At 38.7% G+C, this 25,769-nt stretch overlaps 1 protein-coding gene across 3 annotated transcripts in view; it reads left to right on the top strand.

Annotated features, from left to right (window-relative positions):
- The window catches only part of LOC148839389 (kinesin-like protein KIF13B), a 76,179-nt gene that overhangs the window by 23,755 nt on the left and 26,655 nt on the right, over positions 1 to 25,769 (top strand). For all 3 annotated transcript variants that reach the window (XM_088939332.1, XM_088939340.1, XM_088939326.1), the window contains 21 exons: positions 723 to 735; positions 1,683 to 1,743; positions 4,683 to 4,775; positions 6,066 to 6,246; positions 6,994 to 7,081; positions 7,450 to 7,584; positions 10,540 to 10,652; positions 11,044 to 11,155; positions 13,240 to 13,452; positions 14,149 to 14,259; positions 14,746 to 14,880; positions 16,622 to 16,752; positions 17,532 to 17,618; positions 18,235 to 18,419; positions 19,542 to 19,755; positions 20,473 to 20,635; positions 21,973 to 22,119; positions 22,723 to 22,872; positions 23,455 to 23,580; positions 24,206 to 24,379; positions 24,896 to 25,053. In XM_088939332.1, the coding sequence (XP_088795458.1) occupies positions 723 to 735; positions 1,683 to 1,743; positions 4,683 to 4,775; positions 6,066 to 6,246; positions 6,994 to 7,081; positions 7,450 to 7,584; positions 10,540 to 10,652; positions 11,044 to 11,155; positions 13,240 to 13,452; positions 14,149 to 14,259; positions 14,746 to 14,880; positions 16,622 to 16,752; positions 17,532 to 17,618; positions 18,235 to 18,419; positions 19,542 to 19,755; positions 20,473 to 20,635; positions 21,973 to 22,119; positions 22,723 to 22,872; positions 23,455 to 23,580; positions 24,206 to 24,379; positions 24,896 to 25,053 (2,790 nt within the window). The remainder of the gene's footprint in view (positions 1 to 722; positions 736 to 1,682; positions 1,744 to 4,682; positions 4,776 to 6,065; positions 6,247 to 6,993; positions 7,082 to 7,449; positions 7,585 to 10,539; positions 10,653 to 11,043; positions 11,156 to 13,239; positions 13,453 to 14,148; positions 14,260 to 14,745; positions 14,881 to 16,621; positions 16,753 to 17,531; positions 17,619 to 18,234; positions 18,420 to 19,541; positions 19,756 to 20,472; positions 20,636 to 21,972; positions 22,120 to 22,722; positions 22,873 to 23,454; positions 23,581 to 24,205; positions 24,380 to 24,895; positions 25,054 to 25,769) is intronic.

Raw genomic sequence — 25,769 nt, 5'->3', positions numbered from 1 at the left:
ACCTTAGTCTACAGTGTAAAGCGCTGGTTCACAAGCAGAATGTAGGTTTAAAATTGGTTTAGTGAATCTTTAGTTTTGCAGTTTATTAAATTGGCCTGTTCTAATTGTGTAGATTCACATCTCCTTGTGTATATGATGTGATTGGCTTGCACCCAAGTCTATTATATAGGACTAAGTGGTTATTGAAAGTGGTTGATATAAAAGCAATTTACATCATGACCTCCTGAAACCATTATAGAGTTTGTTTTTTTTAAGTGTAATCACACGTTAAATCTTATAGGCGCAATTTAGTTTTGATGAATTTTATAATAGAAAAATGCCTGCTGCTTCTATCTTGATCCACTGTACAAACACAGATTATAAGTTATGCTGCATGTGTTTATTCAATAACTTGCCTATTGAGCTAAGCAGACCACTTTCCAAGGAGAAGTATATCAGTACATTTACTTTTTCCAGAGAGGCATAACATTTAACTTTTAACTGTCTTTGCAGAGGTAGAAATTAGCCAGTTTTAAAAAATCAAATTCAGCTGCTTTCAAATAATGATTTTGTTTTATCCCACAGTTTTCCTGCTGGAAAGCGGTCTTAGGATTTTATGTCTTAACATATGAAAAATAGAATTTATTTTTTTTTTCCAAATGTAAAATAAACTAAATTTCCCTTTTCTTCTTTCCTTTAATCCCCATGGGCCAACTATTCTTTGCTGCTCCCTTGGATGACAGGTGCCAGCAAAAGGTAAGCAGCTTAAGCTGGTTTTCTCTGGAGGGTTCCCTCTGTTTGTGTGGTGTGTCAGTGAGGAAGTTGTCTTCTAGTGCTGTGCTCTCTTTTCCTTCTGGTCTGTCTGCTGACTGTGCTGGTTCTGTGTGGTGAGGTGTGGCACAGTGCATAGGAGGAAGCAGGAAAAGGAGCTGTGTGTAGGATATGGCCGTTTCTCTGAAGGGAAGGCTGACTGAAGATAGAAGCTAACAAGCATGCAAAATATTCTTTAAATCCTAAACATTTTTCTCTGTTTCCTGAGGAAGCTGAGTCACTGGCCTCCTTACAATGCAGTGAGTGGGCTGAGACCATTGTTTAACCTATGCCTAAGGCTGGTATTAAATTTGAGCTCTTAGTACAAGTGAAAGTCAACTAATTTTTCCTGTTATATTTCAACTACATGCAGCAAATCCCCAAACATACTGGAGTCCTGTGGTTTTCCCCATGTATTCTACGCCTGTGGCATAAATTGTAGCTGAGTGGTTGTCTGTCAGAAATTTTCTTACCAAATACAGCTTTGATTGCTTTGTTCTGTGGTTTTTTTAACCACAAGCAGTATTTCTCAAAATCATGAATGCATGCGTTAATATGTTAGGGTTCTATGGTGCCTGGTCTTGGAGACATGTCTAAAAGACCTCAAGTTGGGTTTATGATGCACTGTGTGTTGGTTTTATCAACTTTGGCTTTACTGATTTAGGAAATGAAGCAAGACTATCATGATCACTAGGAACTTCAGAAGCATTCTGTGATGGTCTCCCTCTCTCTCAGAACTGTACTGTTTTTCTTTTAAATGGAAATTGTCCTGTGTTTGTGTCCTAGCCCCCCTAAGCTCACATGAAAACATGACCCATCTCTTGTCTTGTTTGTAGGAATCACTTTTTGCAGTTCATTTCATCAATAAACCCTGTCCTCATTCTTTCTTCTAGGTCTTTGCCTATGATTACTGCTTCTGGTCAATGGATGAGTCAGAAAAAGAAAAATTTGCCGGTTAGTCTGACACTTTTGTTTTGATATTCCTGGGTTTATATGCACTTGGAAGTCTCCAAGGACTAAGGACTTCATAACGCAGCGCACACACACACACATCATATCAATTTCTGTCATAAGCATGGTGTCTAGATGGTGCTGAAAGTGCTGAAAAATAGCATGTAAGTAGGTGTTGGCACTGGCCTTGGGTTTCATTTGCCCTTTCTAAAAGTCATCATGCCACTCTCTGGCATAACGGCTGTAACAGAGAACAAATGATGGTCCCAAAAAGGCCCAAAAGTTGCTTGTTAATATGTCATGTCATTTGCCAAACCGCTTCATACCATACGGTGCTGCGGGAAGCTGGAGCCTACCCGGCAAGCAACGAGCGCAAGGCAGGGTACACCCTGGACAGGGCCCCAGTCCGTCGCAGGGCAAGTGCAAGCCAATCATACATGGGGACAATTTGGAGGCCCCTACTCTTATCGAGAAATGCCCGGGGATCTTTAATGAGCGCTGAGAGTCAGGACCTCGGTTGAACGTCTCATCCGAAAGATGGCACCCACTACAGTGTAGTGTCCCCGCCACTACACCGGAGCATTAGGACCCACACAGACAGCTGGTCCCACTAACACCACCCAGCAGCAACCATAGCTTCCCAGGAGGTCTCCCATCCAGGTACTGTCCAGGCTCAACCCTGCCTAGCTTCACTGGGTAGCCAGTTGAGAGCTGCAGGGTGATATGGCTGCTGGCATGCTTGTTAATATATATATATATTTTTTTAAATGGTATAACTCTGGAGGTTAGGGGTAACATAGTCATTAAATATCCTTAAGCATATTAATCTCTTGGGTGACGTGGTGACATACCTTAGGAAACGGGGGCCCTGGGTTCCATGCCAGACTTGGGATGCTACCTGCATGAAGTTCGTGTGTTCTTCCTGTGTTAGTGTGGATTTCTTCCAGGTGCTCTGATTTCCCCCCACAGTCCAAAAACATCCTGGTAGGTTAATTGGCTTCTTAAAAAATTGGCCCTAGGTGTGAGTGTCTGTATCTCTGCCCTGTGATGGATGGGTGTACCCTGCATTGCCCCCATTGCTCCAGGGTAGACTCTGGCTCCCAGCGACACTGAATTGGAGGAAGTGGGATAGAGGATGGATGGATATTATCTTCTTGCTTAAATGAGGAACATGTTTGTGGTGGAATTGTAAATGAACAGTTGGTACATTACCACCATAGATAATGTAGTCTTCTCTTCATGAACAGATTTTTTTTACATTGGACGACCAGTGAAATTATTAATAGTTTTAAGTTTTGCATTAGTGCATGATGCTTAGTATTTACATGCATTTTACAATTTTGTAACCTTAACCCTATAGTTACAGTAGAATTACTGTAACATAAGTAGTATGTTCATCATTTTATTTTAAAGGCCTAAATCACTGTAAAAGTGAATAAAGAAAAGGTTGGGTAAATTACCATGTTTTAAGGTCAAGGAAAAGCTAAAAATATTTTTTATTCTATCATTTCTTGAACTTACTGAGTTATTGTGAAGATTATTTTTCTTAATTCATTTTTAGCAGCAATGTCCTTTTTATAGTTTGATGAGGAAAATTGGAAAAATAATTATTTTCATGTCTTGAAGTCCTTCAACTCACCAAAATAAAAAGTCATTAATAATAAATATACCTGCAAGAAATAATCATCATGCTCAAGGCTGACGTCTTTAGGAGATCAGTTTTTCTTTGGATGGAGCATGTTGTCTTCTAATATAGATTCCAAGTGCCAATCCAGGTTTGCATTTGACCTTTATGGGAGGCCGAATGTCACATTAAAAGTCATTGTTGTAATGCCAAAAACATGAATACCTGTTTGTGTTCTGTGGTAAAAATTATTCTGTCTGTGTCCTCTTAGGAGTTCTAGGGTAGTGTTGCGTTTTAACTTTAGGAGAGGTTAAAGATCACTTGCAAGGACATTTTTCAGCATATGTTGTTTCCTATATGTATGCATTAGTAATCAGGACCCTAATTGTATTGTAAGAGATCATTGCATTTGACCTTAAGGCTAGACTTTTAGATTCCAAAAATGCTTCCAAAAATGCAAGAACTCATAAATTCCCGTGATAGAGTACACAGGGTTTCCTGTATGTCTACCATGTTGACTGTCTGTTCAGTAAGAGGGTACAAGAAGATTTTACAGATGAACTTTAGGGACTGGTTGCAGGTCGAGGGCAAGGTCATTTTTTAACCAGAGTATATAAGGGTTTCATGGTAACCATAACCCTGTCTGCAATCACTATGATACTGTTTTTTGAACAGCAGGAGTTTGTGATACTGGCTGCATATTGACAATGAAGAAAAAAAATAGTGGTCACACAGTTCAAAATGAGGTTAAACTCCATGATCATTATATCCATTGTTACTTGAATGGTACTACATTTATAATTGACCAAAAGACAGTTTTTTGCAGGAAGAGCAGTGCTTCCAATGTTAATGTTGTGCTCACTAAAATCACACTGATTTTTGAGTTAGTTGGCCAAACAGTTTTTAAGAAGGACAGTTTTTTTTGTGATGGCCCACATTATTCAAAACGGTTAACAACCCATTGCATGTGTAAATATTAACAACTTTTCACGTGAACTGTAAGGACTTTCTCTTCAAGAAAATCAAAAGTTCACATGTAAGTTTAGAAAGGGAATACAATAACATTTCATTGGCCTCTATTTTTGTCACATTAAATGCCTTTCTTTGTCTGTGTAGTTGCATAGTAGCTTTAAAATCAGTTTCAAAGTTAGCAATAAAAAAGTGCCTATAACAACTGGAGTCTTTCAGTGCTTATGTCTATGTGACTGAGTTTGAGTTCCTCTGTCTTAATTATTATACGTCTAAAACACAGTTTGGGACATCTCTATGAACTGATTTATCAGGTGTATTCATCTTTATTCTTGTCATTTACTTTCAGGCCAAGATGTGGTTTTCCAGTGCCTTGGGGAAAGCCTGCTACAGAATGCCTTCCAGGGCTACAATGCCTGTATTTTTGCCTATGGACAGACAGGTATGGAAAATTAGGTCATCTGAGTGTAATGAGTCTTTTTAAAGGTTAATGTTTGTTGTGTCCCATATTTACATGCATGTGAGATAGATGGGAATGAATTATGGGAATGAATATTAATTAGCTTTTGCCCTTTTGCCCCACACTGAGATTAAGACTGCTATGTGGTTGTTGCATGCCTGGCAGAATGAAGTAACTTGAGTGGTACAGTATGTAATAAAAACATTCTTTAGGAGGCGTAAAGTCACTGGATGTGTGCTTGATTGAGAGAAAAAAAAATAGGACCTAGGTACAGGAAAGCAATTTTGGCACACCACTACAGTACTGTACGAAATTAATTGGGTTACATTTACTTTTAAAATAAACGAGGGCTTACACCACTGAAACTCTCTGAAGAAGTGGATGTTTAAAAGGAGATTACTCTAACACTAGAATAAGTATTTTTTTAACAAAATCAAAAAAACTCCTAATAAAGATTTGGAGAACAAGTATGATTCTTGTATTACTGCAACTAATGATGACAAAACATTTGAGGAATGAATGGTTTAATGGAAAAAAAACAATTCAATCTGTTTGAATTGTGTAAAATAATATTTTTATAAACCTCAAGCTTTTTTAAAGCATTCTTTGGCCTGAAGAAACCAATATAGTATTTTTCCATCAAAGAACCACAAAATGTTTGTGTGACTCATGCGTTATGTGAACTTTTCCACACGGTGGGTCTGAACTGGTTTTATTCTGCTTAAGCAGCATAGTTTAAATGCAACCAAATATCAAAAGCAAACAATAATTTAGTGGGTGATCAGTCAATGTTCAATGTGGCAACAATCCTAAACAGGAAAATACAGCATGTGAAGTTAAGAAATGTTAAAGCATTGTCTTTCTCCATTGCTGTACTGGAATCGACTTGGAATGATGTACACAAACATAAACAAAACTAACAATCTGAAAAGAGAAGAGAGAAAACGCAACGTTTCGGCTGTGAAGCCTATTACTTGTTCCTTTGCAGACTACGCATGCTGACGCAGCTATCCACCTGAAAAACTAACAATCTACTAACGTTCCTTTCTTACTGTTTAAGTGTTCTGTTTTTAAGTTTTACATTTGTGATCAAGGGTTTACATACCCCCATAGTTATTTATGATTTCAATTGTTTTGAAAAATATTGGGGAAATTGGACATACAGTACATTCTGTCTTTGAAATGCGGAAAGACATATTTCTTCAAATCTTTTGCAAAACGTGAGAGATGCTCCAAAATGGTAGCAAGTTGTTTCAACATTTGGGTTTTCAGGTTCAGGGAAGTCCTACACCATGATGGGTTCTGCTGACCAACCTGGCCTGATTCCACGTCTGTGCAGTGCCCTGTTTGAAAGGACACTGCAATACCAGAGAGAGGAAGAAAGCTTCACAGTGGAGGTATCCTATATGGAAATATACAATGAGAAGGTCCGTGATCTTCTGGATCCTAAAGGGTATGTGAGATTCTTGATTTGTGATTTATAATAATAATAATAATAATAATGCTTACACTTATATAGCACTTTTCTGGACACTCCACTCAAAGCGCTTTACAGGTAATGGGGACTCCCCTCCACCACCACCAATGTGCAGCATCCACCTGGATGATGCGACGGCACCCATAGTGCGCCAGAACGCTCACCATACACCAGCTATCAGTGGGGAGGAGAGCAGAGTAATGTAGTCAATTCATAGAGGGGGATTATTAGGAGGCCATGATCGGTAAGGGCCAATGGGAAATTTGGCCAGGAGGCCGGGGTTACACCCCTACTCTTTTCGAACAACGCCCAGGGATTTTTAATGACCACAGAGAGTCAGGACCTCGGTTTTACGTCTCATCCGAAGGACGGCGCCTGTTTACAGTATAGTGTCCCCGTCACTATACTGGGGCATTAGGACCCACATGGACCGCAGGGTGAGCGCCCCCTGCTGGCCCCACTAACACCTCTTCCAGCAGCAACCTTCCAGGCTCACACCTGCTTAGCTTCAGTGGGTTGCCAGTTGTGAGTTGCAGGGTGATATGGCTGCTGGATTTAAGCCCGTGCATTTAGCAGGGCTGTTTTGGACTTTGGTATTTTATTTCAATTAACCTATTTATTAAAAAAAAAGTTACATATACAGTTTGAAATGGCAACATCAGAGGAATAAAAGTGCTGAGACCTCAGTTTTATGACTTTGTCTTTGGTGTGCTTTTTCCCCAGGAGTCGGCAAGCTCTGCGAGTGAGGGAACACAAAGTTTTAGGGCCGTATGTGGATGGGCTTTCTCGACTAGCAGTGACCAGCTATAAGGCATGTCAATGTTCTGACTGTGTGGCCGAGAACAGAAATGCACTTGGTCCTAGAAAAGCAAATTCTTCTGTACTGTGGGATTGTGAGCACGAAGTGCTCAACCATATAGCATATGTTTATACATAGTATGGTAGTTATTTTTTTTAGTTATATTTAGTTATTAAGTACTGTACCGGGACATCCAGAAACCACTGTGAGAAAGTTGTGAGACTACAATGGCAAATGGAGGATTTTTGATGACTTACTGTTGTATGAATGATTAGTAATGATTAGTGAATGATAAAATTACTTGAAAGTGAATTGTTAGTCTTAAGTTTTACAATATTTTCTGAAATACCAACACTTGAGAATCATTGTGTTGTTCACAGGATATCGAGTCGTTGATGTCAGAGGGGAACAAGTCTCGCACAGTAGCTGCCACCAACATGAACGAGGAGAGCAGCCGTTCCCACGCGGTCTTCAACATCATCCTCACACACACACTCAAAGACATACAGTCTGGGGTAAGACGGAAACTGCACTAGTTTAAAAACTTTTACCACTGTAAAATTATCATACAGACCCACAGGCCAGTGATTATTTAACCATGGTGATGAAAAATCAGAGCGAATTTGTGGTTTTCTTTACATTTAAGATATTAAGCCATTAAATGGATCAGGCAGTTTCTTAATTAGTGCAAGTTAGTAAGTGTTCTGGATCATGTTGTCTGAAGGGGGATTCTTGCCTTCTTGCCTTTTCTGTCAAATCTTTCTAATGTTTTTAGACATTTTAAGATGTTTTTAATCTTAAATCTTGGATCTGTTGACTTTGAATGGCCATCTGCGATGATCTTGGTGAGGTTTGTTTTAATGAGTGAATATATACTCTTGTAAGTTTAAGAATTCTGCAAAGGTTCCTGACAATGCAGCCTTTTGTTCAAAGGAAGAAAATAATACAAAGAAGTACTGGTTTTAAAATTATTTCTATTATGTCATTTTGTGACTTGGGTAACATTTTCAGTTTTCTTTTCATTTACAACTTTTATCCATGGTGGCTTGCATTTTACTACACCAAATTGTTAATGGCAAGTTACCAAAATAAAACTTTGCTAAAGTGAAAATCTGTAACAATCAATACCTTATCTACTTGAAAACAGAGTGGCGTTACAGCTGTGTTATGGAAAAAAATAGAATTGTTGCATATCATTGCAAAAGTAGGAGTTAAACATAAAGTTCCCCCTTTACTCCATTGATGAAACAACTTCTCATTTCTCCACCTGATCTGCTATATAGTGGGCCTTATGGAATATAAAGGTGACTGCTTTACTTCAGAGCAAGATGAAGTCCCAACTGACTATATGTAAAGTGCTTTGATCCTTTTTCAGAATCCCTATACTTATAATATTGTGTGGCCTTGCATATAAGAAGGGGAATTAAACAATCTAAATACGTTATTGTAAACTAATTTCTGTATAAAATAGTCTTGAGAATTATGATTAGAATTAAGCTTCATCAGTCTAGTATGCACTTGGGGTGCTAGATTTTGTAGAACCTTGTCTTTGACTGCATAATTTGAGAGTCAGAGAGGCAATCTGCATCCTCCTCTGCTCTGTGAAACTCTATCCTATACTAGTCACCAAGAGAGTCTGACTCTGACTCAACAAGGGAGGCTATTGTTTTCAGACAGGACTTTAATCTGCCCTTTCTCCCACACAGCTACCTTCTAGTGTCTAATTTCTCTTTCAGTAGCAATGCACACTTCTGTATTTTCTTACAATGTTTTTCTTTTTTTGTGCCAAAAATGATCATCATATTTTTTAAAAGTTCTAAATTACTTATTTAAAGTTCTAAATTATTTATTAGTATGCATCAAGAGCCCCAGTTTTACAACTAACCTGTAAGTCTCCTGAACAAAGATGGATTTGTTTGAGGCTTAACATAATGCCCATGATTGTCAGAATGACTGCTAAAGCTCTTGTGGTGCTTGCTACCCTCAAGTACCTTGATGGCAATACTTCTTATCATTTACTTATCTTTTTTTCTGACACGCAACTTTGAAATTGATGAAATAATGAAACTAATAAACAGAAGTAGAACCTGGTTTACTGTTACCTACACTCAGTTGTGTTTGAAGTACAGCACAGTGCAGCACTGTTGCGGTTGAACTTCAGCGTGTGTGAAATGTTGAGTTTGTTATTGCAGGGCTTCAGAGCACGTTTGTACAGGTTTAAGAATTTATTCAGTCCTATAAAACAAAGCTTTGTGTACTTCTGTGCCTGATAAACTCTGAGATTGTTGTGCATTCATTGGCAAATATGAGTGCTGGAAAGATCTGTTCAAGGTGAAATGTCTCATGAGGTTTAACCTCTCATGTACCACAGTCCATCATCATATTTTCAATTATCTGCAAGATTAATATATTGTAACATTACAATTTGATTCAAATGATGAAAGCACCTTTTTCATGCCTCCTTTGCCAAGGCTAACCACTCTTTTACAGTTAGAGTCAGACATCAGGGCTTGTTTCTCACTCTTCTGCAATTTCTGTACCTTTTTGTCTTTAAACCTTCTTAGGGACACGCATCTAAAAAAAATAGTCTGGACAGTATTGCTGTTTTGGAAAGGACGGAAAATACTTTAAATTTAGACTGGTCAAGAAAATGTAGTTGTCATGCATATGCCATGAGTTGTACCACAAAGAGAAACCTAATAATGGAATAGAAGTCTCACAATGTACCCCATCATACCTCTTATGATGTAGGAACAAAAACATATCACAAGGTTTTACACATTGTACTGTAATGCTTCAATGTTTTAAAGCTGTTATACTGTAATCTAAGTATAATATTGCACACAGCAAATTTGTGTCATAAATGACATTTTCTACAGTTGGCAAAATAATTTTAGTGCATTAATATACAATGCATAATAATTTTGATTCCTTAAGAAGTGCCAATTATAGTGATTGTTTATGGGAAGTAAAGCCAAAACTTGAGGTTTGGTAGTGGATGAAGTGGAAATATTGTTTGTAACACTTTTGACTCTCAAAGTTTGTGTTAAAAGATGTAGTTCATTCTTTCTAATCACTTTTAAAAAATGTTATGATTGTTTACATTTTTATCTTCCCTATTTTTATATCACGTTGCTTTCTTTCTTTGGTCTAGTTTTGACTGGTCTTTGAATATGCATATACCTGTATCTTCAGAAAGAGATGATGAATAGTGTCAATTCAGTGAGATCACTTGTACACTCACCTGAGAAAATAAGGCCAGCACAGAGGGGATTTTTAAAGTTGCACTCATTTTTCACTCTCCTAGAATTGATTCCAATAGTCATCTAGAGAGGAGACATTTTACATATTTGTCTGTCTTTTAAACAGTACCATACATTGTTGTTTGTTTGTTTGTTTTTTAAGCAATATAGGAAGGCAGTTTTACTGCTAAGACTTTTGAAGTTAGTATTTCCCTTTTTATATTGCAGACATGTGGGGAGAAAGTGAGCAAATTAAGCCTGGTGGATCTTGCAGGCAGTGAACGGGCCGCCAAAACTGGAGCAGCAGGAGAGAGGCTGAAGGAAGGCAGCAACATCAATAAGTGAGTCTAGCGTCTCTGTGTTCTTGGCACACTGCAGAACTGGTCACCAGCTGGTGCAACTAGAAGTACCTGCACTTGGGGTTACTTCAAGGATATGTGGGTTTGAAAGGGGGTTCATTTACTTTATATAGTGGATTTAAAAGGTGAGGTCTAAATGCATCTCTGGCTTGTTTCTCTATGCTCTTCTCCTGTTTGAGTGAATAATATTTTCTTGACAGATGTGATGTAATTGTTAACTGTAACGTTTTCCTAAAAGCTGTCTTGTGTTTGCCTTAATGCTTTGTGACATCAGTTAAAATGGGTCATTGGAATATTTTAAAAATTTGAGCCAGCAACACTGCCTTGTATTACGTTGGCTGTAAAACCTGGTTATTTGATTGATAATCCTCAGATCTCTGACCACATTGGGGCTCGTCATCTCTGCCCTGGCTGACCAGGGAGCTGGAAAAAACAAGAACAAGTTTGTGCCATACCGAGACTCTGTGCTGACCTGGCTGCTGAAGGTGAGCACCTCCTTCTGTAGGACTGTTATTTCTGAGGCACCCCAGAAGAATACTCACTTCTGCACAGGCATTCACTATCACTGATAAAGATTAATGAGGAATCAGTGCTAAGCATTCTGATTATGTATTTTGTATTTCTTGAAAACATTCATGTATTTTTAATGCAATATACAACACTATTTTCCAAAGCATTTCTGGTTTACATCTATTGTTGTCAAGGAAATTAATTGTCATTAATCCCGTATTTGACATTCTTAATCCTGTATTTGTTAATTTAGGAACTCTAGCATAGCACTATTCAGTTCATTTAAACTATTTGAGGTACTGTTTATTGCATATCCTTTTACTACAGTTTTGGATTCTTCTGTTGCTAAAATGATAGATTATTGTCTGCAGTGATGCATATTTGAATAGTACACAGGACTTTTATGGATTTAATAGCACTGGTGCAGGTTATTTGTAAAAGAAATCTAACAAATGAAATGCACCTTTGAAATCCACCCAGAGTTTTCTGAATTGGAGCTCTTGTAAATATTTCTGAAATTTCATTCCAACTGGAGCTTTACTGTAATTAATTACCCACTGGTTATTTTGTAAATACTGTAGCAAATTATGCAGTTTGTAGTTAATTAATCTATCAATTTGTTTCTTTGATGAAGTGGCCAGTGTAAAAGAGTCTTAGGCTTTTACAGAATGTAAGGCACTTTGTCAAGGCCAGTCACAGCAAGGCAGTGCCAGCAGCAGTATCATCTTTGTTAAAGAGCAATGATACCTAAACATAATGTCATGTACAAAAAAAAGTTAGCCATATTCATAATTATTGTCATTGGCTTGGCACCATCGCTCAAGAGATTGAATAATATGTTTGAGAATTCCTGAATCACAAAGGGAATGCTGAGTGTTTTTGCAAATTCGTTATTTTATGTTTAACTATATCTAGGGTATGACATTAGACTATATCATCTGCAGCCTTGTGTGATGAAATGCTAACCTTATACCATCAGAAAAGCCTCTCACAAATGAAGTGATAGCAGATTTATCCATTTTGTTCTTTGGCAGAAGCTACAACACCTACCTGTGTCACTGAACATTTAAATCCACTATGGCCTTTGGATTCTGGCTCAGTGGTCTTAAGGGGGTTGAGAAGAGCCTCAGCTCTTCCATACCTTTGCTAGGTGTACTAGCTGGAGGTCTTGGTTGTAGGGATCTGGGTTCTTTTTCTAGGGTTCGTGAGGGTGTCAAGTTATGACCCACTGCTGACTTCCTGGATCTGAAAAATTATTTTTGGGGTATTCAGACTTTTATCTTTTGATTTATGTTTTTGGATATGATTTTGGACCTAGATTCAGATTTGGAAAAAAGACTGAGTAAGGAGCTTGCATATCTCAGCTTTGTTCTTGCCGTTCTTAGAAACTCAGATGTCATACAGAACAAGGTACATCATTTGCTGGAATAAAGGAATATGCTGACAACATGGTGTAGTGATTGTGTGACCCTGCTGTGTGATTGCGGTGTCCATATACTGTGTATCATGACACAGATGGTTGTTTGAGTGCATTAGAAAGAATAAGATGCCTTTGTTGGATGGCAATATCATAATTGATAAAGGACTGGAACAGTAAAAAACTAAAGTGAATGTGGTTTATATGCTCTTCTGTGAGGCTCAGGTACTGTAGTCAGATGACCAACATGTGACATACCAAACAAAATCATCAGCTTTCATATGAAATGAATAAAATGGAAAGACAGGTGATTGTGGATGTGTTAAATTCCATGTCATTCATGAGTATGTAGATTAGCATGGACTCTGGTATATCATCATACACATCAGGTGAATGCTGGATCTTAGGATCCTGAAGAAAATGCTGCACAATTAATCTTACAAGGGTCTAAATAGTGACTGCTCTGAAGATTTTAGGATGCTATCAAATGAGATTTAGTATCTTTTGTCCTATCTATGAATAACTGCAAAATGAGTGCAGAATTTACATAGCAAGTTGTAGGATTCAGAAAATGTCTAATACGTTGTAGAGCTGTTTGCTCTTTATTGGTAGTGACAGTTTTGGTGCCTCTCTGTCCTCTAGGACAGTTTGGGTGGGAACAGCAGGACTGCAATGGTGGCAACGGTCAGTCCTGCAGCCGACAATTACGACGAGACGCTGTCGACATTGCGCTATGCCGATCGTGCCAAGAGCATCGTCAATCACGCGGTCATCAATGAGGACCCCAATGCCAGGATCATCCGGGAGCTGCGCGAGGAGGTGGAGAAACTGCGGGAGCAGCTGACTCAGGCTGAGGTTTGTGTGGATCATGGTTTATCTAAACACTCTGTGATGGGCTCAGATTGCTCTCCAGCAGACAATAAGGTCAAACACCAAGAATTGGGGGTTCCATAAACCCAAAATGTTTCTGTAGTACAAAATGACAAAAAGTACAAAATGACTATATTTTATTATAGACTTTGTTTTAGTCTCATTCTATATTTCTGAGGTATGTTGCTTACATTGAGATACCAGCATCAGACTTTGAATCCAGAACTCTTGATTTTGAGGGCATAGTTTCTGATGCAGATCTAAATTAGTTATAGGTGCTGATGAAATCTGTCAACTATCAGTAATTTGGTTTGAGATGGAATTTTGGAAATAAAGTTGCAGCCATCCTATTCAGCAAACCATTTTAAAATAGTTTTTCTACTTCACCTAACATTTATGGAATTAGTTTTTTGTGGAGGGGCACAATAAACTACTGATCTTTAAAGCAGTTAGCCGATGTAACACTCAGCGCAGTCATTCTTCACGAACAAGTCTGAAGTATTAATTCTGATCTTATTTTTCAACTCGGTTGTCGCTGCAATTCCTGAGATTTTAAAAGGCTTTTTAAAGTTTTTTTTTAAGATTAGCTGTCAGGTTGCATGCAACAGTCCTTGATCATGGAGAAATTCAATCATCTCATATGCCGTTTTATAAGTTTTTCCAATTTTGTCTCTTTTACAGTCAATGAAGGCCCCCGAGCTGAAGGACCGCCTAGAGGAGTCGGAGAAACTGATCCAGGAGATGACCGTAACCTGGGAGGAGAAATTGCGCAAGACAGAAGCAATTGCACAGGTCAGTGGGAAGTAATGTCTTTCCCGGAGCCTTGATGGTCAGCTCTTTCCAGATCTCTTGACATTCCACAGGGAGCCATCCGGTAATCTCCCAGCTACAAAGAGGATCCTGAACTGCAAACTGATAAAACCTAAACTAGGCATATAAATAAAATACATTAAAATTAACAAAAGTAGTTCATATTTAACTATTAATAATGTGCTTTTCTGGACATTCTCAAAAGTATTTTTCTCTCAAAATAAGATGATGTATGTTTTACTATGAAAACCAAAGATCACAATATTTGAAATATTAAATAATTTATCATTTATAATGTATTTGTTAATTTTACAATGTCGAGATCACTCTGTGGACTGTTCAGTCTCAATATGCTGTAATCATTGATCTCTGGGGGTCTCTAGTAAACTTGCATGCTGTGGCCTCCCTTTACTGCAGCAGTCCTTGCACTTCGCTCTTCTTGTGACAATGGGATCACGTGCTTTTCAGGAGCGTCAGAAGCAGCTGGAGAGCCTGGGAATCTCCCTGCAGTCCTCTGGGATTCGAGTGGGAGAGGACAAGTGTTTCCTCGTCAACCTGAATGCAGACCCAGCCCTCAATGAGCTTCTGGTCTACTACTTGAAGGTCTGGTCACTATCAGATCCATTCAACATGATTCTTTCTGCTAGTGATGATTTTTATAGTTAATTCAGAGATAGAGTTATGTAGAATTTCCCTGATCAATTATTTTAATGCGAGCATTAATGTAAGATGTGAAATTGAAGTGTGAGAAGAATTATAACACAAGCTTCAGAATTGTTGCCTCTGTCAAAAAAGCATTAGTTCCCTTATAATATTAAAATATATGCTAGGTAGATGTGCTGTGCACACTTAATATCAGCCTCTGTTTCTCAGACTTTAAAATGTAGATCTGCCTATTGGTGCATAAAGGTATTCTCAGCAGTTCTTTTTAGAATACAAAATGCCCTGGAGCAGGATTCACTAACTACTTCTGGAGATCTCCAATCCAGTTTGTCTGGATTGAAAAACACTTGAATGTTATCAATCAATTAAGCAAGTAATTTGGTCACATAAAGGATCATTGGTCCTCGGAGGCCAGAGGTTCTTCAATTTTTTTAGTTTTTGATCAACAAATTAATTAAAAAAAGTAGTCTAACTGATCACATTGCTCAAGGTCTTTAGGAAGTGTTCTTTTGAAAGATACTTTTAAAACATTCTATAATTCTCAACATGTAGTTACTGTATGTTACAATAGTGAGTTCAGTCATGTTGGGTTAGATTTATAGTAGATGATAAGTAGATTTTCAATTAAGAAACACTCAACTGGTAAAGATTTGGGTGTAGCTTGTGCTCTGTGATCCAGACTTCAAGTTCAAGGCTGGTCATGTGACTAACAGAGCAGGAGTCTCCAGGCATACAAGATGTAATAGTGTTGGGATTAATTGGTCAGGACATTCTTGGGAGGCTGTAAAACAATACCCCTGTAACATTCTGGGTGACCAAAGGTTTGTGGTGATGTCGGTAAGTGACATGCACTCCTCCATTCAGCTCTAGACCCTCCTGTTGGTTGCTGTGGAGCAGGTAGTAAGTATTTAAATTGTTTGTATTCCTCATTCCCCTTATGTAGTTACATGGGGGTGTTGCTGCAAACTGAGAAGGAAAAAGCTCACTACTGTAATTTGAGTGTGTGTGTATAATTAAAAATTTTAAGTTAGAATACCTCCTTGTGTTGCTCCTATGAAGAAGGCAGCTTTTTTGTATTGCTGTGAAAGTTAAAATATCCCTTTAGAAGATGGATAGATGCATGAGCAAATAGGGAATTAATGTCTAAGTGGTGCTTTTTGGGAATTTTTGGAATCATAAGTTGACCTCTAATAGGCCATGCTAAGCAATGTAATTTTAAAGGTAGCAAAACAAGAGCTGCTTTGCATTTTGTCTCTTATCAATCCTTCTTCATTAAGAAATTGCTTTGCGTTTATTGTATCCAATCTTCCTAGTGTGATATTATAAAGAAGTCTGTATGTCTCTAGCTTGAAACTAAAGGTCAGGGCATGGGCCATGAGAGACCAAAAGTGATAATGAATGTCTAAAATAAACATGGCATTTTCAACTTTGATTAAATCAAAACTTTAAAAGTTCTAAATGTCACATTGACAGCTCTCTTTTCTTCAAGCTTATCTTGTGCAGTGAATTGAAATAAATCAATGCATACCAGGCTTAGGATTTGCATTTGGTGGGTGGGCCAGAGTTGCAATGTGCTGTTTTTGTGGAGAATTTAAAGTAAGGAGAATGATTGAAAATTATTGTCAATTAAGGCCTGCCGATAATTCTAAAAAGAGGGTTCTGATGCTGTATGATCTTTTAGGACCATACTCTGGTGGGGGCTGCAGATTCCCAGGACATCCAGCTGTGTGGAATGGGGATCCAGGCAGAACACTGCGTCATTGACATTACTGCCGAAGGACAGGTCATCCTGACACCACATCGCAACTCCCGGTACTATAGCAGCATCTCCCAGCTCAGTTGTTATAGGGTTAACCTCTTAATGTGCCCTGTAGTCCTGTGCGAGCTGTCAATCATTGACTCAGAAGGGGTAATCAGTTTCTTATCAGTGGTCCTTTTTTCCACACCAGAAGGCAACTCTGAGGTTTTTTTTTCAATGCCTAACAGCAGAAAAAGGCTCTCTAGCAGTGTCTAAAGGTTTTTATAGCAATTGCAATGGCTTTTATTGTTGTTGCTTTCAATAATTTTTATAATTTATTTTGGTTATGCAAGAAATTTCATTCCAGGTCCAGTCTTCACAAAATATTATGTAGAATTTTTTCAAATTGATCAGTTTGTCCCAAATTTATCCAAGCTAGTAGACACCTAGGACAAGGCCAAGCATTTTCAGCTACCTGACAGGCCTAGAAGTGAAGATTCTGACCTCTGAAGACCTAAACAATTTTTTCGCCTGCTGTTTTTTTTTTTCATATCTTTGTCTGTTGAGTGGACACATTAAGAAATAAAATAAATTTGTTCAAAAATAACCGTTCACACTCAAAGCCAAGGGGGTTAGCTTCAATTTAAGACCTGAACCAGGCTCCTGCTATGTTCTGCTACAGAGATATAACACAATGTTTAAGGGCAGGAAATTTCTGGCAGACATTGGCTAAAAGGGCCTAGGACAGTAAGAGCTAAGGAGCCAATCCTGATTCATGGTTTAATGAGTCTGTCTTGATTCATGGGCAAGCTAACCCAAAGTGTTGACAGGTTTCCCCTTTGTGATCCTGTAGGACCTGTGTGAATGGGTCTGCAGTGAGCAGCCCAGTGCAGCTCTACCATGGTGATCGGATTCTCTGGGGGAATAACCACTTCTTCAGGTCAGCACTGGTCTTCCACTTTTCAGGGGAAGCCTGAACAAAAAAGCTAATTTCTAAGTTAAACAAGATGGTCCTAAGTTAATCACTCCATTTTAAACATACAGGCTCAATTCATGTCATGTTGATTCTAGCAGTTTAAGAAAAGTGTGTACATTTCACTTGATTCTTTTCTGTGGCAGTGTTTCTAATTTACTTTGAAAGATATTATGTGTAATGTGTCTGACACTTGTTTTGTATTCACTTTTTAGAACAGAAACATTAATAAACTACAAAATCCCAAACAGCACCTCACACAAAAGAAAGAAAACAAAAACAGAGGAAAAACCTGATAATCGAAGACCTTGACCCATTATATTGTATTGATTCATTGATCTGTTTACTAATGTGGCACACAGACATAAGAAAATAACTATCTAAGTTTCAATGTTAGACAATGTTAATAAGTAAGTGAAATCAATTATTCAAATCTAGTTCTTGCAGTCTTTGTTAACAGTGGTTGTCTGACAGTATACAAGCTTCATTTTGTAGTGGCGCAGTACAATTACGTGTGGAATGAAGAGCTGGGTGGTTGGACGACTTTTCTGCGCACAGACTGATGAGGCTGTTCTCTCTGCAGGATTAACCTGCCGAAGAGGCGATCACGGGGGGAGCGGGAGGAGGAGGAGGGCGTGATGAAGAACAGTGGCAGCAGTGAACAGCTAGAGGGGGACGGGGATACAGCCAGTGAAGTCTCCAGTGAGGTCAGCTTCAGCTATGAGCTTGCCCAGACTGAGGTGATGATGAAAGCCCTGGGTAACAACGGTGAGAGAGTACTTTTCCTTTAAAGCGCTTTAAGGCTATATTTTACTGTAATGGAATGGGAACAGACTGTGGGCAGGGTTCTTTTTCATCTTCCACTGTTCTAAGTGCCTTTTAAGCTATAATCAGTAGTTTTTGTTGGCAGTCTACATTCCTTTCCTCTTTTGGTGATCTCTGTTAAAAGCAAAGGGAGTTAAAACTTGTGTGACACCGCTTGATCAAAATCGGTTTTTAATTTGGAGCACTTGCAGATTTAAAAAAGTCCCTGTATTAAGCCAATACTGGTTTAATACGCAAGGAAAAATAACAGGCAGCATTCAAAACACCACTGAAAAATATATTCCATGTCTTTTAATGTTGGAATGCCAAAAAAGTCCTTAAATTGATGAGAAGAATGTAAAAATTGGTGGTTTCTGGTAAAAATGCTTGTACTATATAAACGTCATTTATTAAATAGTCACACATATTGACATTGGAGTCAGATGCATTTCTTTCAGTACAACAGTATGATTAAAAAGCCATTTTAAAACTCCAATAACTCAAACATGACACATTAAAAAATTTCCACTCTTTTTTACGTGGTGACATTCTTTCACCGTGCATCGTGCATTGCACAAAAGTTGCCTGTTCTAGGCTTGGGGCTGAGGTTAAAGCCGTCTATGTTTAGAACTGAGAAAATAAGGGTAATTTCCCCACGGTCAGAAAATCAAATAGTCTCGCCTCTGAAATGCAAAAGTTAAGTTATACTTTTTTTTCATTTAGGTTCATTATTAGTGTAACAATACAAATAATGGATAGGAAAATTAATATTTCCTTTGTACCAATTTCAGTTTCTAAATCTTTAAACTTCAGTACAGCAGAGAAAGCTAATGCTGTCCTTGTGTCCTGCATTAGAATGATCTGTTGCAAATTTAAATGATCAAGTTTTCTAAACCCCTTTGGGATAAAAAAAGTCTTTCTGAGAGTCAGACTCTGAATAATGGACAAATCTTGGCTACCGACATCTGTTCCATTTTGTGCTTGGTTTTTGCTTTATTAGTGCTGCTCTTTTTCATGTGGCATTCTCAGGCTGTGTTGGTGTTTGTTGTGAAGTATAATGAAGGGTCTCTCTCTGTCTGCCCTCAGACCCCATGCAAGCGATCCTGATGAGCCTAGAGCGGCACCACGAGGAGGAAAAGCGCTCGGCACTGGAGAGGCAGCGCCTGATGTACGAGCAGGAGTTGGAACAGCTGAGACGGCGGCTCTCCCCCGACAAGCAGCAGCAGCACTACCGCAGCATGGAGCGCCTAGCTGCGTCCCCCAGTGCCCAGCAGAAACTGCGCCAGTGGAGCGAGGAGAGGTGAGCTCAGTGAATAAACTGGTCTTGAAGGTTCATACATTCTGCTGCCTTGTACGTCCATTGATCAGAGTTCTTGCTTTGTTTTACATTTCAAACAATTGCTCGTGAACTGTACTTGGACTTTCACTATATCCCCCATCTTGTTGCGTTTACAGTCCACTCCATCACACAATTTTGCTTCAACTCACTTCCTAATTATTTAATTGTACATTGGCAAAGAGAAAATAGTAATCAAGGACTGTATATGTCCAAGCTCTGCAATGGAGTGAATGGCAAAGTCTGTACATTGGTTTCGGTGATGTGTTTAAAAATAGTAAAATGAAACCAGGACCGTTTTTATCTTCATTGCAGAAATGACATGCAGCAAAAAGGCAAATATTACAGAGAGACATTGATTGTTTTTATTTAGGGTTAATTCATTAAGTCAATTTAAATGAATATCCACTCTGTAGGGTACTTCTAATGAATAGGTTATCATGAATCAGAGTGTGGCAATGTCTTAAGAAGCCAAAATGTTTTTTGCACCCAGGCATTCAAGAAGCATTTTCCCGTAGTCACACTAGCTTAAATCAGCTACCCAAAACTAAGACTTTCAAGGTAGAACATTCTTCCTTGAAACCTGATAGTGCTGTTAAATCTGCATCTAATGGTATGCTTTTGTCATTGTGACATTTTTCGGGAATAATTCTAACAACATGTCTGTGTGCGGCCCATCAGAGAGGCAGTCCTGACCCGTAGCCTGCGGAAGCTGAGGGAGCAGATTGTCAGGGCCAACCTGCTGGTGCAGGAAGCCAGCTTCATTGCAGAGGAGCTGGAGAAGAGGACAGAGTATCACGTCACCCTGCAGATACCTGCTTCTAACCTCAATGCTAACAGGAAGGTCAGTCCACATTAGAAACTGATGTGAACAAACAGGTTATTGTTTCTGTTCTTTCATTGAAGGTTACTGAAATATTTTCCTATAAGCATGATTGTATTTTGGGCACTTGCCGCTGAAATTCTATAACAAGCCATTTTTTACAAACATTGGAGGCCAAGTGCATATTATTAAGAAATTATGCAGGGATAAATATTACTTTGAAAGGGATTTTGGAATTGGGACTTGATGTCCATGATGGACATTTCAAAATATGAAGAGAACTCGTTGCATTACCTGCGAAATACATATCTAATTCAAGGCCCTTCAGGACAATTCCAGATCACTCAGATGGCACCTCCAGCAACCTTATTTACTGCATCTCTTGCAGAAAATGCCCAGCTATCTACCATGGGGAAACAGGAAGGAGACTCAGAGACCGCTTCAGAGAACGTGTTAGGGCTGCTAGGATAAAAGATTTCTCCAAGTCTGTAGTTTCTCATTTCACCTCTAACGGCCATGATCACACTGATCTCTCTGTCCGCATTCTCAAAGAAGGGTTTCTTAACTCCTATTGCAGAAAGACATCCGAAACCAAAATTATCCTGAAACTAGGTTCACACCTTCACCCTTCTCTCAACGACAGACTCGTTTCCTTCTAATCCTCTCTATTCATTTGCAGGTTTCGACTTCACACCTCTCTCCACTTCGTACCACTTGAGTACCCACTCTGCCTCTCCCCTGCTCCCACCTCTAAACTCCCGGCTTTTGTTCTCCTAAACTATATAATCTCTGCTGACTCCTCTGTCTTTCTCACATCTGAAGAAGCCTCCACAGCCGAAACGTTATGCTTCCTTTCTTCTCTTTTCAGCATGGAATAAACCTTTACTTGTCCCTTTGCAGCCTTTGCAAGCTGGCGCAGCTACCTACTTGAACTATTTCAAAATATATATCCCTTGATGCATTTTTCCTCTTTAAAACAATCACTTTGGAGCGTGAACCAATTTGTAGGTGTACAAGAGTAGCAGTTGTACATTTGAATTTGTGTTTTATTGTGAAAACAAAAACAGAAGCCTAATATTTATTGTGTTGTCTTGCTTGTCATGGGACTATCATTATCTATAGGTAATTGACTAATTGATTAATGACTGCAAAAGGATTTTTGTGAATAGTCATTCTTAGCGATATGCTATCAGCAAACCTCTGTTCTCCAGTGTACACTTGAATACTAGTTTATAGGCTGTACAGGTATAACAGCAGGATGACTGTACCATGTCAAGTGTGCGGATCGTTGGTCAGTGTGAGAAGGAGCTGGGAGACCGTGCCGATGCAGGGCTCACCTGCGTTTCTCTTTCCCCCAGCGTGACGCGGTACTGAGTGAGCCGGCAGTGCAAGTACGAAGAAAGGGGAAGGGGAAACAGATCTGGGCTCTGGAGAAGATGGAGAATCGACTGGTGGACATGAGGGAGCTTTACCAGGAGTGGAAGGATTTTGATGAGGACAACCCTGTATGGCAAAACGTTTTCTTCTTAGGCTTCTTACATGATAAATGTGATGTACTTTTTATGTCTAGTTTATTTTGTTTTCTTTGATGTGTCTTTATTTCCTATACTAAATTTTGTCTTTTGTTTATTTCATTTTTGTGCTAATCTTTTTTGGTCTTATTTCTTACATGTGTACTCTTGATTAATGTTATTTTTCTTGTTTTTGTCTACTGGAGTGCTTTTGCAATGTGCAGCTTAAATTTTCTTGCAGTGTTTTCTACATATCCCCTGGCTCATGAATTACAAATTACTAGCCATGTTAATAGGGATTCAAATTGGTAGATTTAGCTAAGACATTGGTATAGTATGTACATACTGTATATACTGTATGTACTTGGCTGTTTTCTCTGTGGTTACTTGCCTCCACTTGGTAGTGCTTACTTTAGGATTAGAGAATCAAACCCAGTATATTTTTTCCCTTTGGCTTTGTTAATATCAAAGTTAAAAATGTTTTAATTGTGTCTTGTTATAGTAGTTGTCTTGTGCATCTCATTGTTTTCTTTTCTTTGGAAAGGCCTGTGTTATTAATACAGTATTGAAATCTATTTTTCTTCACTTTGTCTGTAGGTAATGCGTTCCTACTTCAAGAGGGCAGATCCATTCTTTGATGAGCAGGAAAACCACAGCCTGATTGGTGTGGCCAATGTTTTCCTCTCTTGCCTCTTCTATGATGTTAAGCTGCAGTATGCAGTACCCATAATCAACCAGAAGGGGGAGGTAAGGCAGTTCAGTGGATAAATGCCATGAGATCTGGGTTGCAGTTTCTGGTACTCGGCTGTCTTTTGACATAGTATTGAGAATCCTCATTCCACTAATCACTTTGACCAGGGCCATGATCATAAGTGTGTAATTACAGAAGCTTAGTTAGTTTCGATCACTCATAATCATTTCATTGTAGAAATTCTGAGCATCACTGGAGGCATTACTAGTGATCTCCTATATGTAGATTTAATTGGTCAGATGGTGTACAATAATATGTTTGCAGCATTTAATAAGTTGCCCAAGATTTATGATCTTGAAAACTCTCCAGCAGTGCATTACTTGATTTGTACAGCATTTCTCATTGGATTGCCAATTAAGTATTTGAGTAGGGACATGTGCTGCTTGGTTATATCTTTCAGAAAATGTCTGTTTCGTTGTATGATTAATGTAAATCTTTTGCAGGAAGGTGTAGTTATCATAGTCCGGATGTAAACTGTAGATGCTTACTGATACCAGAGTTCATCTTCAACACCTTTTTTTTGTTTTGAGTCTGGGTTCACTCAGCTTTGTTGTGTGAAAACAGTACCTTTCTGGTAGGTTGCAGGGCGGCTCCATGTGGAGGTGGTGAGAGTCAGTGGGGATTTCCAGGAGAGGCTGGCCGGAGGTGAAGATCCAGAAAGTAGTGCTGAGGCCGAGGTGCAGGACCGCAAGCTAATCTGCATGGTAACCTCATCTTTGGCTCTAGTGTCATATTTGAGCACCCAGAGCTCCTCTTTAATAGTAATCCAAAACAAGCATAAAGTGTCAGATCTTTTCTTTGTTTAGAAGAACTAATGATACTCTCCACAGACCTGCCTCTATTGTGGTTGCAAAGCTTAATCCAAACACGCATGGAAAACCTGCAATTATGGACATTCCTTAGGATAAGAAAATGCAAGTCTTTTCATGGTTTCAAAATGTCTTTCAAGTGCCTCAGCCAGAACATTTAAATACTACCATGCATCATTTTAACCGGTATTATGCACTCTAGTGAAATAGAAATTCAATCAAATATTAAAACTTGATTGACTTTGACCAATTGGATTGCACATTGTTTACAGTGTTTTAGTAGAGAGACACTCATTGAGATGGAAAATACTAAATAGGTTCCTTCATAGTCTTTTCAACCCTATAAACAGCTGAGTTCTTTTAGCCTTGCAATGTAGGACTTCCCTTTAAACCCAGGAATATATCTGGTTGCTATTCTTCTGACTGTAACTTTCAGACAATACAGTGGACAGATATTTAAGATAATCTAAGGCATGCAAACCTAACCAAATTACATGTTTGTTTTTCTTTCCTGATGCAGATAAAGATACTTCAGGCCACAGGATTGCCACAGTACCTGTCCAACTTTGTATTTTGCCAGTACTCATTCTGGGACCAGTCTGAACCTATAATAGTTGCCCCAGAGGTAGACCCCTCTGCTTCCTCACCAGCGAGTAAAGACCCCCAGTGTATGGTGGTTTTTGACCACTGCAAGGTGAGTCTATTATTGAGGGCAGGACTGCTAACTGCAATTAGCAGTTGAATAAATTACATTAAACCTACTTGGGTAATGGGCATGTAACTGCCAATTTGAATTAGTTAAGCCTTTTTGTATACATTTTGTTTTAGTTGTGAAGGACATGAACAATGTTTGGGCGGCACAGTAGTTAATATTGCTGCCTTGCAGCTCTGGGGCCCTGGATTAAATTCCGAACCTGGGGTGCTATGTGGAGTCCATATGTTCTCCCCGTGTGTGAATGGTTTTCCTCCAGGTGCTCCAGTTTCCTCTCACAGTCCAAAGACATTGCTTCTGTGAAAACTGGCCCAGGTATAATTGTGTGGGTTAGTGCCTGTGTGTGTGTGTCCAGTGGTGGACTGATATCTTGTCTGTGGTGTATTCTGCCTCATGCATGTTGCTTGCCGAGAGGCTCCGGGTCCCCCCCGCCCTTGTATTGGATAAGCAGTTAGAAAATGAATGGATGGTTGAACATTGTTCATTTTTCCTCTATAGGAACTGGCTGTGACAGTGTCAGAGGACTTCATAGAGTACCTCACAGAGGGGGCTGTGGCAATCCAGGTGTATGGACACAAGCAGACAGACCCACGAAGAAATTTTGCACTGTGGGACCTGGGCATCATTCAGGCCAAAACACGCACCCTAAGAGACCGGTATTCATGCTTATTTCTTCTGCTCATCCACAAATGTACAGATTTGATCCTTTTAATTTCCTTTAGGACACTAATTTGGTAATTTATAACCTGCAACAAGTTACTTGCATAATAAGCCCTACATATCTGTCACCGTCTTTCATTATACTAATGCAAAGGTAAATATGGTTCATATATGTATATCGGTGAACTAACTGTATTGGTAACTGTTTATATAACTGTCCTACAATTATCATAACACAACACCAGATGGTGGTGTTAGTCCACCTTGTACCATTTTCCTAGCTGCAATTATCCATTATTTTTGTGCTTCTTAATGTTTTTCTAATATAAATAATTCAATAATTTCATTTTTTCCATATGCTGTTTTTTAATAGCAAATTGTTTTTGGTATGAGATTGAGGAAATACCAAATTATTATTCTTTCTGATTTGGTGTTCTGTGCTTGTGAGAAAAGAAATAAACATTGGTAAAACTGTTTTACTATCTTAAATATCACTTCAAAAGAGGTGCACAGGTCAAAAAGTCACAAAACATCTGAAAATAAGTATCCAGTGATTATTTAATGACTAGTAAGAAAATGTATTTTGGCATATTTTCAATTATAATACTTAGTGATCTGTAATGTTTAGTGTTTTCATGTTTCCTTTACAAATTTAATTTTAAATATATAAATTAACAAACCATTCTGTATGATCTGTATAATTGTTTTCTCA

This window comes from Atractosteus spatula, chromosome 2, assembly GCF_055471065.1.
Source record: "Atractosteus spatula isolate fAtrSpa1 chromosome 2, fAtrSpa1.hap1, whole genome shotgun sequence".
Lineage (NCBI taxonomy): Eukaryota > Metazoa > Chordata > Actinopteri > Semionotiformes > Lepisosteidae > Atractosteus > Atractosteus spatula.
This window is presented reverse-complemented; position numbering and strand designations above follow the sequence as displayed.